The sequence below is a fragment of the Cinclus cinclus genome, chromosome 20, assembly GCF_963662255.1.
Source record: "Cinclus cinclus chromosome 20, bCinCin1.1, whole genome shotgun sequence".
In the NCBI taxonomy this organism is placed as follows: Eukaryota; Metazoa; Chordata; class Aves; order Passeriformes; family Cinclidae; genus Cinclus; species Cinclus cinclus.
Window position 1 is genome coordinate 7,895,804 of NC_085065.1, and position 13,919 is coordinate 7,909,722.

A 13,919-nucleotide genomic window follows, 5' to 3' on the forward strand; every position below is an offset into this window, starting at 1 on the left:
TTTCTTCTCTGTGCAGGGGTTAGACTCAAACCCTTCATGCTTCTCCACAATTACAGTGTTGCCCAAGCTTTTTGTAGGCTTAACAGTTGCTGTATAATGACATATGTTTTCTTTTAATCTTTATAACCTAATCAGTAGAATGTATTTTTGAATGATGAGTGGGTTTGGATGGGTCACACTGAGTGCTCATCCATGTTATGTGATACAGCGTTCCCTTACCTGTAGTCCTTAAAATCTGAATTTTGGGTTAGTGAAGCTGAAAGGCTACAGTTGCATAATGGATTTCTATAGGATTTTTGTAACTGGACTTTGGTTTATTTATAACAAAAAAGATCTTGTGACTCGAACTGCCAAAGATTCTGCAGATCTTTTTATCATTGCTAAATTATCCTGTAATCCATCTCAGTTGCTAAAGCACTGCAAAACTTTCCTTGAGAAAGGCAAGTTGTAATTGGAAATGTTGCCAGAATGGACTAGTTTTCCAGCTCTTTGGAAAGGAATCCTACTTAGCAACAAATTATAACTCTTGAAAATTTAGTCTTACTTAATTTAATGGAGTTTTGAGTTACAATTTTCCTAGATCTTTCTGGAAGTAAAAAGTAATTTGTGTTCCTCTGAGCACATTCTTGAAAGGCAGAGGACTTGCAAGAGAAGCAATGATGCTATCATTCACTAAAAGCAGCACAGCAACAAAATTTGAAGATAAAGAGGGATAGAAGCCTTGGGGTGGGTTTAGGAAGCTGAACAAAGCAGAGTTTACTTTGAAGAAGGGGTGGAGGAGCAATTTTCTGAACAAGTGACGTATTACTCATAATAACTAACAAAATGAGAGCAGTAAGCCTAATACTACTTTATATCTGTTTAAATTGTTCAGAAGTTTGTCATGTCTGGTTTAATACAAATAACTTTTTGCTTTTCAACAAGGAAATTGCAGGTCCTTGAGCCATGTGTTAATTGGGGGCTTTCTATAGCATAAAATGTGACACTGGTTGGTCTGAGTGATGTATTTTGGCAAATGCTCCTGATATTGATATCACAAATTGAACTTCACTGGTGTTAAGAACAGAGGTTGTTTTGTTGGAGAAAATCTATTGGTATTTTATCTTCTGTAACCTTGCCTAGAGCAAATCTAATTGATATGAGGCTTAAAATATCAATGGCTTTTCCCTAATGCCAGTAGCACCGGCAGAGTGAGCTGACTGAGAAAAGGCAACAAAGGGACAAATTTTCATCTCTGAATAGATGTGATCACTGTGCCAGTGGGGCTTTTCACAATTTGGGAACTGGGAAGGCTGCTTTATGTTCCCATTTCCATCTCTGAGCTGCTTCTTAATCTGTGTTGGGTGACTCTGCCCCTTCTGTGTGGGCATTGCAGGCTCTCATGACTGAGCACTCTCTGTCTGAACACTGTTCAGCACCTTGTCTCTCAGCAAAAGTATCCTTTCCACAGAAAGATTATCTGCTAATGAAACCACAGTCACCGCAACTTAAAAAAAAAAAACAAATAAAAATGTGTTTGAGATAAGTATTTGCATTCCTGGCATAGCTGAACCCTCCTGCTGCACCTCCAGACCTGACAGATGCTGTCTGATCACAGGGTTGCACCTGGCTAGAGAGGATTTACCTTTTTACTTAAAGCCCTCAGTGAATACAGGGTAGGTGGCTTTCATTTCAAGCTGCAGCCTTGTTATGATCTTTGAGAGAGGGGGAGTAGTAGGGGTACTGCTGAGGCAATCCTGGAAGGAAAAGTTAATTAACCAAACTGGTGCTGACACTCAGAACTTCTGAAAATATGCATCCCTCTGCCAGACCAAGTCTCCTGTCATAGGGTCTGACGTCTGGGGATACGTTTGACTTCTTCAACTAGACAGTTCTCAGTGTAATGACACAAATTTGGCAGTTTTGTTTCCTTCCACAGAAAAGCACGTCAGCTTCAATTTCTAGGGAAAGTGTGTAGCCCAAGTTCTGTGTTGACTTTTGACTGCTGTATCTTGTAAGTCTAAACACCAAGTTAGATCATGGCACAAGCCAGTACTGTGATTTGAGAATGAAAAGTAATAGCATAATAGCATTCATTTCATTAATACTTTCAGTCTGCTTTGTTGGCTTTCCCTTTTGTATGGCTATGCATAATCCAGTCTGCTAGGAAGATTGCTCTAGAAAGGTCATGAGTTACTGCTTTTGACCTTGTTTGCAGGGAGCATGTAAATAAATTATTAGAACAGGAGGAAATAAGTTTCTTTTAATCATCACATTTGCCTTGGCTGCCGGATCTAGATTGCTTAATCACAGTGTAGTAAATTTTCTCCTTTGCATTTATCAGTCTTTAAAGTTGTTGTAAATGGCCATTTCAGAGAGAGGAAAAGTAAGCATTACCTCTCTAGGTGAATTAGTGCATGTGACGCAGAGGCTTTCAGAGAAGATTAAGCAGGCAGAGACGCTCAGCTGGAGCTCTGTGTTTGGGTTTTTTAGTTGGTAGCAGAAATCATCCTGCTCATAACCTTTATCTGGGTGAACTGGAAACCTTCTATGTGTTTTGGTTGTGTTGTCCATGTTTTTCCTGCTGTGCTGAAGGATGTCCTTGCTTTCTCCAGGGGCTGAAGATGAACCAGAGCGTTTTGATGGTCTCTCTCTCTTATACTGGTATGCTGAACCATTCCGTTTCCAGGGCATTGCTCTAGTCTGTAATTGGGCAAAATACAGGAAAGATAATTTAAAAGCTGTGGGCATTTTCAGCTTCTTTTCATCAACAGCCAGAGTTTATAATTTAGATTTTTGTGTGTCAAGTAATGTGTGTTTTGTGAGCAAAGTGTATTATTCGCCCACTGATAGACATAGGTAAATATTTTGTTTATGCACATAAATGACTAATAATTTCTCAGGAGTAGAGATCAGAAGAATATCTGGAACTGTATGTTCTGATATGTACTAAAAGAAATAAAAGAGTTGTCAAACTTCCTTGTGTATGCTGCTAAAAAGTAATAGAAGCAGGTAGGTTTTAATTGCCCTTACTAGAGCAGCTACACAAAATGTTGCACACTTGGTCTCTTAGCATTCCAGGCCTTCAGCTGGAGTGTTGAGTTTAGTATTTTTTTGTGTAAGAAGGTTACAGGATACATTTTGGTGAGTTTTGCTTGTTTATTTCCTCTCTTGCTTCACTTCTTCTCTATGTGCTAAAATCTTACAAGTACTTTTGCATGACCTCAAAAGATGAGTAGCAACATCTGATTATTTAATTTGCATCTTTTTCTGCACAGAACACTAAATTATTTTTTGTTACTACTGCCAACTGATTTAGGAGCCTGTTTCCTTATTTATACTGCTGAGCATGTTTCTAATGCTCTGGGAGAAATATCCTAACATTTCATGAATATTAAAAGTGATGACATGAAATAAATGTTGGATGGGTGCTAAATCCAAGTCATTTTATGGTGAAATTGTTAAAGCTCTGGTTTTTATTAGAACTATGACAAGTAGCTTGACTTGAAGATCTAAGTTATATGGGGAAAAGAAACCCTAACATGAAAGTCAACTAGGTGTGATACACTAAACAAATTTGGGGCATTTGAAAATATTTGTCCTTACTTTTATGTGATAAATTAATTTTAAACTGCACGTATGGGAGGGATTTAGTCTTTAGAGCATAAACAGACCTGAGTACCTTGTAAAAGTTGTCTGTCCAAAGTGTCAGTTCTTTCTAATAGTAGGTGGCAGCATCACAATTCAGTGTTTCAGAGATACTTTATTCCTCTCCACGGTCCGTTGTTAGTTATGTGTTCTCTGTATCCTCTTTGTCAGAATCCAGTTTTGGTTTTTTAAGATCTCTTTTGAAAGTATTGCTGGTTACTTCTGAAAACGTAGATCCTTTCTTATTAATTGTCCTCTTTGTAGATTTGATCATATTTCATGATTGCTTCATATGGTAGTATATAAAGAGGTCCTGGCAAATTTCTGGCCAGCTCTAAACTTCAGACTTAAAGTCTGAGATTTGATCTTTTCACAGAAGTAAAACCTCTGTGTTGGTTTGTGTGAAGTTGAAGTAACTTTTATTATTGTTTTTTTAATTTTAACAAAAAAACTGCCATAAGAAAATGCTGAGAGGGAATGGAAGAGCAAATACAGTAGCTCTAGTAGCAAAATGCAAGAGAAAAAAAATTTATAAAAATGGCCTATTTTAAAGATCAGTGTAATTTGTTTAAGATTTCAGAGATGGAGATAAGTCAGGACACAGCATGGCTAGTATGCTGTCCTTCAGCCTCAAAACAAATTTGTGGCATAACTGCAGTGACAGTACTGGGTAGTAATGCAAAATACTCTTTCTTTTCATGGAGTAGGAGGTTGTCCAAAGGGTATTCTTAAAGAAATATCAGGCTTGGGGATTTTTTTTCTTCCTTTCAGGCTGCGATTAAGTAAAAGCAATTTGGTTCACTTTTAGCCTTACAAAGGGTACCCTGTGCTCTGACATATCATGGCAAGGTCATGTGCAGTCCTGTCAAACACACACCAAATACACTGGGTCTCATTAGTTCTTTTTAGTCTGTGAAACAAATACTTCAAAAAATACTATAGTGAAAATTACACCGTGCTTGAAGCATAAGTTTACTTTTTGTTTCCAAAGGTTATTAAAATTATTAGGTCTCTTATTGTGGCCAGCCTTTCTAAAGCAAAGGTTTATTTTGCAAATACTTGGCAGTGCAAGGTTTTGGGAAATCATTGCTTTTCAGAGCTAGTGCTTATCCCTTGGCCAAAAAATCTCATCCAGTTTTCTTCCTCAAAACCAGAAGAACTGCAGATGTTCTTTAGAAGCTGGATCTCTCTTGCCTAGTGCTAGAATTTTAAGAACCTTTGGACTTCATGGATTTCTCTTCTCTTTCTGGCACAGCACCTTTTAATGATGTACTCTGGCTTTTGCAAATGTCCCCAATTTCAGGCACGGAGTTCAGGCTGTGTGCTGGATTAGATTGTGTGAAGGATTTGGGTCACTGTGTCCTCCATTTTGATCTTCTTTCCCACCCTGTTAATGAATTCTTGTTGTTCCATTTCACTGGTACCCTCTAGAATATACAACTCTCTATCTAATGTAGAACAGATGTAGGTCAAAGCAGAAAAAACTCAGTGGTGCTTCTGCTCTTTTCTAGAAGAGATCTGCCTAGTGTTCTCCAAAAATGGTGCAATGAAAGGATAGAGGAGCTATAATTCAATTTACTTTTTTTTACCCATAATTCATCTAAATTAAAACAAAACCTGGTCAAGGATAATCTGGATTTATTTGCATTCTTAATACTCTGCGTTCTCAGAGCAGTGTGCTGGTCATGAGTCTGATGAAACTGTAAATTGAGGTTTCAAAAATCTAATTTTACTTTGTATTGTTTTTAAATTCTGTTGCATGACGAACTGCCTTCAAAATATTCCTCTGCCTTTAGACAATTCCAGGTGCCATTCTGGTGTTTTCACTTGGCATGGGAAGGTACACAGAGAGTCAGGCAAAAGAGTTTGGAAAGAAGCTTGTTTTTACAATGGAGAAATAAATCAATGTTGAGTGAAGAAATTAGGAGGTTTGGGAAAAGATTATATCCATAAATAGCCACACAATTATATTTTAGATATCTTGGGAAATAACTTTGTACACTGGCTTAGCTGTGGTTTTTTGTTCAAATATTCATTACCTGATGAAGACTGATTTTTACAGTACGTTTTTCTTGCCTAAATGTTAAGGTGGACCAGCTTGTGGAACTTCGTTTATATTTAATTACAGCCCTTTTATTACACAAAATGGGATTCACAGTTCTGCCTGAAATGCTTTTGGGGGAAAAGGAAGTAAATTCTGTATCTTTATTGTACCTTTTCATCTGATATTTGTGATGAGTAGATTGATTTTTTGGCTAGGGAGGTGGTGGCTCAGAGATATCACACAGTATGAAGTCAGTTGAGAAAACTGGTTTGGGTTCGTATTTGAGTTGAAAACACAGTCACTGTAATTTCTGTTAACATAGTTCTACCTACATTTCTGTACTTTAATGACTTTACTTTGTTCCTTAGGACCATTATGGGCCCTCATGGAATTAATCGAGCTGTTCACCGCATCTCCTTCTCTGATTGCCAGAATGGATTAGGTAATTAAAACTGCACATTCTGTTACTCTGAGTGAATCAAACCTAAAAACACCCGGTGGGCTTTGCAAGGTCATAGTTGGCATCAGGAAAGTTTATTTGGCTTTCGTGGATTTGGCTGCAAATACATTTAGCACAGTAGGTGGAATAACCAATTTTTCTCTTTTGTCTTTTTGTTTATTTAGGAGTTAAAATTATTGGAGGTTATCGGGCACAAACAGCAGAAGATTATGGGATTTTCATAAAGAGAATTCTGCCTGGAGGGGTTGCTGCTGTAGATAGTAAGTAATGTTAATTTTTTTGGCTACAAACACACTGCATATAAACAGCTGTGAGAAGAAGTCTTTATTTTACTTTGTGGGTAAGGATATTTAAAATAGTATGTTTTAGTCAGGATCCAAGAAGTTTTGGCTTACTTTAAGATAGAGAAATTAAACTTGAACCCTTTATGGGAAAAGATTTTAATGCACTCAGGTCTTGAGAATGTGTTCAAATCTAGATATGGCTGGTGAAGGCAGCTGGCAGTCTTTCAGCACTATTGAGTAAGTGCTGAGATGCTGAATCACTTTTAATTTATCAGGTATAAGAGTGGGGTTTCCTGTATAGAACTAGTATTTTTAATTAGTTCTGATAATTTTTATTACTATTTTTTAATGGTGGTGTGATGGTGATTAAGATCCATGTGAAAAGAAGAAAATACACTGAGTAAAATTTGCAATAATTAAGCTACAGACTTCTTGTCCTAGGTCTCTGTATGGATATTTTTGAGATTACATCTTTTCCTTTGCAAAATGATCATTTAAAGTAATCTGAATCAACTTCAAGTTCCTAAATTTGAGATTTTCAGAAGGTTAAAAATGGGATTGGTTCTAAAAAATCTTTTAGCTGACATTAAAACATTAACGTATCTACGCAAGGTAACTTGCAATAATGTTAAGAGCAAGATTCAAATAAAAATTAGTTCCACAACTGTGAAATACAAATTCTAGTCTCAAAAATATTTATACTGTGTATAAATAATACAAATAGCTAAATGACAGTTATTTTCAGTGGTTGTTCTGTTGTTAATATGACTGATTTATAGTTTCTAGTCTTACCTCAATTATTTGTCTTATTCAGGATCAAGTACCAAGAGTCATAAAGTTGTTTAATACATTAAATCACATGAAAATTGAAAGGAAAAGTCCTGGTTCAATACAGTATGTTAACCATTTTCTTGTTGACTCATCAATCACTGTTGGTTTCATTTAAAGGTCGTTTGCTCACTGGGGACCTAATTTTAGATGTCAATGGAGAAAACTTGGTTGGAGTAACAAATGAAAGGTATGTTTGTATTGATTCCTGGGTGTTTGTTAGAGCTTGGAATGTTATACATGGATTATTTTGGGCATTATCAGTGACTGATTGAAAGAGCATGACTCCTCTGAGATCCCTGCAGTTCAGCTGGCAATTTATCCTATAAATCTAATTCAGCAAAACTATTGTGGAAAGGTGAATGACTTCATGAGCTTCTGTAACACCAGAATCACCTGGTTTCTTAGTGACACAGATTACAGGCCCCTCATTTTAGGAAGGACATTGAGACACCTGAGCACATCCAGAGGAGGGAACGAGACTGGTGAGGGGTCTGGAACACAAACTGTGAGGAACGGCTGAGGGAGCTGGGGTTGTTTGTCCTGGAGAAAAGGAGACTCAGAAGTGACCTTATCACTCTCTACAGCTCCCTGAAAGGTGCCTGTGGTCAGATGAGGGTTGGTTTTTTCCTCCAGGCAGCAGCTGACAGAACAAGAGGACTCAGTCTTAAGCAGTGCCAAGGGAATTATAGTTGGATGTTAGGAAGAAGTTTTTTATGAAAAGAGTGATCAAGTACTGGTCAGCCTGGGAGGTGGTGGAGTCACCATCCCTGGGTGTGTTTAGGAAAGACTGGATGTGTCACTCAGTGCCATGGTCTTACTGAGGTGTTGGGGCATGGGTTGGGCTGGATGATCTTGAAGGTCTCTTCCAACCTGGGGATTCTGTGATACAGAATGTGTGTGAAAACAGCAGTAGGAGCTGTTAAAATGAAACTGTCTGCTCACTGAGTACTGGTGAGTGTGAATGATGACAGCAACCATGTAATGGCCCAATGAAGGGGAAAGAAAAAGCTGTAGATGGTTTCTGTAGCTAGATCTGTAGAGATCAGTGCAGCTTTCAGTGCTGGAGATGGAGACTGAAAATTCAAGGGTAAGTTGCTGTTTGTATTGCTAAGGGAAATTGTGAGCCAGGCACACCAGAGCAGTAGCTTTTGTTGGGGAGGGCTGTTAATCCTGAAAGAGGCTCAGGAAGGCGGCAGGATGGCCCAAGGAGGGATGGGGGCACAAGGGAAGGGAAAGAGAGGTCAGTCCCAGTTTTTTTCTCTCAGCAGATGCACCACAGCCTGTGCACCTTTTGTTCATTCCCCAGTGCTCACTGTAAGTTTTGCTGTTGCCAAGCTCTTTTCTCTGTATCTGGCCATGAAAATTGTGAACTACCTTGTCACTTTGTCCATTTTGCTGCTCTTCTAGCACTGCTCACTCATTGCCAGCACCCTGATATATTTATTTGGCCTTTTTCTTCCCCCTTCTAGAGCTGTTGACATCTTGAGAACAGCCTCAGCCTCTAATCACATGTCTCTGCTCGTTGCTAGAGATGAAGAAGCAAAGTAAGAGGAAAATTGCTTTAACCTCAAAACTAATAAAAATCCAGTGCTGTACCTCAGAGTGGGTGGGTGGGCTTGCATGTATTTTTATTTCAGATTAGTTTTAATTGCAGAATTGTACCACGTCACATCTTTCTGCATAGTACTTGATACCAGTTCATTCTGAGACCACTTGCATCAATCACTTCAAGTAGCAAGCTCAGGCCAACTTCAGTTTAAAGAGGATTGTAATGTTATGTTTACAGCTAAGGCCATTAAAATTATCTGCTGTGATAGTTTTTGAAATACTTCTCACACTATAAAATAATGAAAAATGAGGACTCCATTAGAGCCACCACGAAACTGTAAGATTTAAACTGGTCTTGCCTTCTGACAAAAGGCAGATTTGGTTGTTTTTTCCCCTCAGAATTTTGCTTTTCAGTCTCTAATGAGCTTTGAATAGTTTGGATCAATAGGTTAAACTGTTCACTGCAGCAGGTATTCCAAAATATATTCATTTTAAGGACATTTATGTTAAATATTTCTTTAACCTGACTGTTGAAAGTTAAGCATATAAACCAGTATTGGCAGAGAATCATCAGCAATGTGACAATCCAGGTCTGTATCCCCTTTTGACTTAAATCTCAGGAGAAAACAGCTGTTATGTAACCACTTTTGATTATCATTGCGAGAGTATCTGCTGTTATTTGCCTTTCCTGGGATGTTCCACTTCCAGAGTAATCTCCCCATAAAGGATTTTTCTCTAAATTCCTTTAGCCTTTTGTCCGAGTTAAGCTTCCTCTTTCTGTTCCTTTATTTTTTTTGTATTTGACAGACTTCTAAATCATTCTCTAGCCTCTGATGCCTCCTTTTTTCAGGCTGCCTAGATATATGTGAGGTCCACTCTTAATCTGCTTTTATCTAAAGCATACTGGCCTAGTTCCTGTAAACTCCTTGAATAATTAAAATCTATCAGTCCTTTAACCACTCTGGGGGGGAAGTGCAGCGGCCTGGGCAGAATTTTCCACTCCATGCAGTTCCTCATCAGCCACCTGTGAATTAATTTCTTGTGAATTTACATTCTGTGCTTAAAGATTATTTGATTTACACTCAGCTGTGTTTATGTGTGTACCCTGGGGCCTGCATTAGTACAATAAATGTTCTTTTTATAAAAATAATGCACCCAACATTTTTGAGCAACCTTCAGAAGAATTCCAGTTCAAACTGGAATTACCTGGGAATTACTCTCCTTGCAGTCAGTTAATTTCTATTCTCTCTGACTAATTCTGTAATATTAATTTGGCAATGTTTCTGCTTACATCACTCTAGACTATTTATATCTTTTAAATCAGTTATCACTGAGGTAATCAGAGCTCAGATTATGAACTTTTTTTCTTAAATTAGGCTGGATTCAATATCAGATGGATCAAGTGTTTTAGTGTTCTCTCCAATGCCTGTCACACAAGATGTACATCTTTGCCAGTCTGCTTCAATATGATTGGTGTCTGCAAGGAACTTCTGCTTTTGGCTTTTAGTAGTTAATAAATATTTCTTCTAACCTCTTGTTTTTAAGGAGCCACATCTTTGTCAGTCTCTTCTGGGTTCTTGCTCAGTGTAATTGAGCTAAAAGCATTCTTTAAAAACATGAATATGCTATGGATGTGTAATCTGATTCCCTCTAATATAAATAAATTGTTCTGAAACTTGTTAGTACCACTGTCTTATCATCTGTAGTTGATTGCATTACAAGTTTTTTTTAAGTTTTGCCATTCAGGGTAAAGAGAGGTAAGAATGAAACTTCTTTGCCAACAGTCTATTTCATCCATAGTCTGTTTTTTTCCATCTTTATCACACATTACATGATATCTCTTTTGCCTTTACTGACCATTTGACAGGGCTTTCCTCTTTCAGTGGAGGCTGAGCTTCCTTCTCTGAGGAGGAGCAGCTGTTCAGTACAAGCAGTGCAGGTCTCACAGGGTCCATTCAAGCTAACACCAAATCCTCACAAAGAAAATCTTTTTATTGCCACAGGAAAGAATTTCATGACCTGATGGATAAGTATGGCTCTCACAGTGACACCAGCTCTACAGGAACTTCTCCAACACATCAGTTAGCTGGTGAGAGATCACTTCCCAGCCTGAAACAATCCTGGGGAACAAAAGTCAGCCTTGGGAGGAGTTGAAACTTGTGCTTAAAATTCCTTATTTGAGGGCAGGTGTATTGGAGGAAGTGGCTGAAAGTCAGACAAAACACATATGTACCTTCAGGAATTTGTGTGTCAGTGTCCCCAGCTCTTAAAATAAATATACTGATACCTACTTTCAATTTTAATTAGTGATTTATGTGAAAAGGTTTTGGTATTTGTAGCTGAAATGTGCCACAAAATGCTAGTAGGATTTGATTTAGATTCTAATCTTTCTGGAACTGCTGCCTAATTAAGATGCTTTTATATAGCATGGGGGATTAGTCAGTTTTGTATTTTGCACCCAGTTTGAAAAATCATCACTTTTTATGTTTCTAAAAATGATTTCTGGAACCCTGGGTGGCTCTCAGTTCTTAACTGTGCAGGCTTTTTTTTGGTTATCTGATTGTTTAGTTTGCCTGTTTTCTGATGTGAAAATAGTCCTACTGAACTTATGTGAGCTGAAATTTTGTGCTTTTCCCCAAACGTGGCTTTCATTATTATTATTGTTATTATTTTATTTTATTTTTTGAAGCAAAATCTACAGACAGCCTTTCTTCTGGGTCATCTTCAAGGTCACAGAGTCCTCAGTTGCATCTGAAGGATAACATCACCAGCAGCAGCAGCAGCAGAAATAATTCTGTCCCACCACCATCCCCAAAGCTTCCAAAGTAATCTCTAAAACTGACTGTACCTCTCTTGTGGGAGCTGCAGGAAATGCTGTATTTGGCTGGTCAGGAAAATTTGGGCTGAGCACTAAGTGTTAGAAGTTTGGTTTTATTTTTTAACTTCTAGTCCTGTAGCTTGTAGTCCTGTAGCTTTCCATTTTAGTATGTTATTTTTCTATTTATTTATTGTTTATGTGGTTGAAGAAGATTAATCAGGTTGATGTTTTTAGTGTCTCCTAATGACTTAATTTCCCTGGTTTATGTGTACCCAGATACTCCCATAAGCTTTGGGATATAGTCTATATCTCTATATAGTAGAGGGGAGCTTTTAATAAATTAAAGTAAAATAGAGCATTGGGGTTTTTTTTGTAATTGTCAGAAGTGCCTGAGGTTGCTGATTTTGTTGTAAATAATGTAATATTTGAACGGAGATTAAACATCCACTCTTTCTACTTGTTACTGTAATGCATATTTGCAAAACCTGTAAGGTAAAGACAAGTTATTGCTTCAGTCTTTATTATCTTGTTCTGTGAAGTAATTCTGCTTTTCTTTCTCTTTGTATCTCTAGTGACAGTGCATTTCAGATTATCTCTGTCTGCAAAGGAACAAGCCTAGGTTTGAATATTGTGGGAGGAATTAACAGAAATGAAGGGCCTTTGGTATATATTCAAGAAATTATCCCTGGTGGTGATTGCCATAAGGTAAAGGCCTTTTTTCCCTTCCTTTCCCTTCAGACACCTGTATTTTTGCCTTAATTTAGTACTTGCTTTGGTATGCTACACCTGCAGTCATATTCTAAATATAAAATGTGTTTGTGTTCCTCCTTGCCTTCTCTTTTAACAGAATTATTTCACTGCACTGTAAGTTACAAAATGAAAATTTGTAATGAAAATTTGTTCTGTAAGTTCATTTGAGGTAAATGAGGATCTTATTCCTCAGTTTATGTACGAGAAGGTACAAAACCAGCATGTGTAAGAGAGTGGTGATGCAAGGTAAATCAGGAATGATGGACACAGCTAAAGACTGCACCTCTTTTTATTTTTTTTTTCTTGGACATTTAAAAAATCAAATTTCCCTGAGACTTAATATGGATGGATCCCTGCAGTTAGAAATCATTGTGTAGGCAAATTAGTAAAATATACTCTGAAAGTGCAGACTAATAAAATGTATGAATCTGTGTTGATTGCTGTTTTAATTTGTGACAAATGCAATATGTAAATCAGGGAGATTTGTCAGTGTAAAAAAAAAATAAATAAATAATGTAATTGGCTGGTTCAGATGCACAGAACTGTTTATCCAAGTGTCTCCTCTGGCATCCTGAGTAATTATGGTTATTTGGAAGTGTAGATAACCAGCCCCTGCCTCTGGCCCAGCAGGAGAGGATGAGCTCAGTTCATGAGCAGTGAGTTTTGTCCCCAGGCAGATGATAACTATTTGTTACTGAATTTCTGTAGACTAAGTTTAATCCTAAAATGCAGGCTGGAAGATAAAAATGCAGTATTTCTCAAAGACCTCTTTTGGTAGATAAATGGCAATCATTCCCCTTTTATTTTCTCCTATTTTGTTGTGGCTTCTGAAACATTTTTCTCAATGTGGACATATAATTTAAAGCCTCACACATAATCAATAGACTGAGGCTAAGACATCCATTTTCAGTAGGCTCTAATATTAGCAATAACAGAGGTAATTTCCCAGTCCTGCTTATCCTGTTTGGGAAGGTGAAACAGAAAGCATATTTTAAATGTCTGCCACGTGAGGGCACCATTGAAATGGGTATCTTAGAACATGGTGGATGAAGGCAAAATAAAGAATCTACAGCTTTATTCTTTAGCCAAAACCAAAAGACTAAGTGACCAAAAAAAAGGCTGTAAAGTACTGTCATAGGTTTGAAACAACACAGCTAAAATTATGGTATATGGGTGTTAAATGGGTACAATTATACTGGTCTTGAGAAGGTATTTTACAATTTTTTTTTCACATGTATTGATTTTTCTTTATCTCTTAGGAGCTGAAGAGCAGAGACATGTTCTGTGTAATTTGATGTGTACTGCATTAGACAAATGTCATAACTAACTCTGTAGCTGTAGGTGAATTGCACGAATTTCCAGTTAAATTGTTGAGGGCTCTGTTAAAATGTGAGTAAAGAGAGCTCTGTGTTAGTGAGAAATCTAGCCTAGCATGTTTAAAGTCTTACCAGAGTCTCTGGGACAGAAATGTGAGATGTTCTTGTGCTGGTAGAAAGTTGCAATTAATTCAACAGAACCACAAAGCTGACAATATTATTTCTGTCATGGTTTGACTGG

At 37.5% G+C, this 13,919-nt stretch overlaps 1 protein-coding gene across 1 annotated transcript in view; it reads left to right on the top strand.

The window, feature by feature from the left end:
- Positions 1-2,575: 2,575 nt before the first annotated feature.
- The window catches only part of STXBP4 (syntaxin binding protein 4), a 60,125-nt gene continuing 48,781 nt past the window's right edge, over positions 2,576-13,919 (top strand). Inside the window, exons 1-8 of the mRNA XM_062506279.1 lie at positions 2,576-2,643; positions 6,040-6,113; positions 6,296-6,391; positions 7,364-7,433; positions 8,716-8,790; positions 10,798-10,883; positions 11,484-11,619; positions 12,185-12,317. Of these exons, the coding sequence (XP_062362263.1) occupies positions 2,576-2,643; positions 6,040-6,113; positions 6,296-6,391; positions 7,364-7,433; positions 8,716-8,790; positions 10,798-10,883; positions 11,484-11,619; positions 12,185-12,317 (738 nt within the window). The remainder of the gene's footprint in view (positions 2,644-6,039; positions 6,114-6,295; positions 6,392-7,363; positions 7,434-8,715; positions 8,791-10,797; positions 10,884-11,483; positions 11,620-12,184; positions 12,318-13,919) is intronic.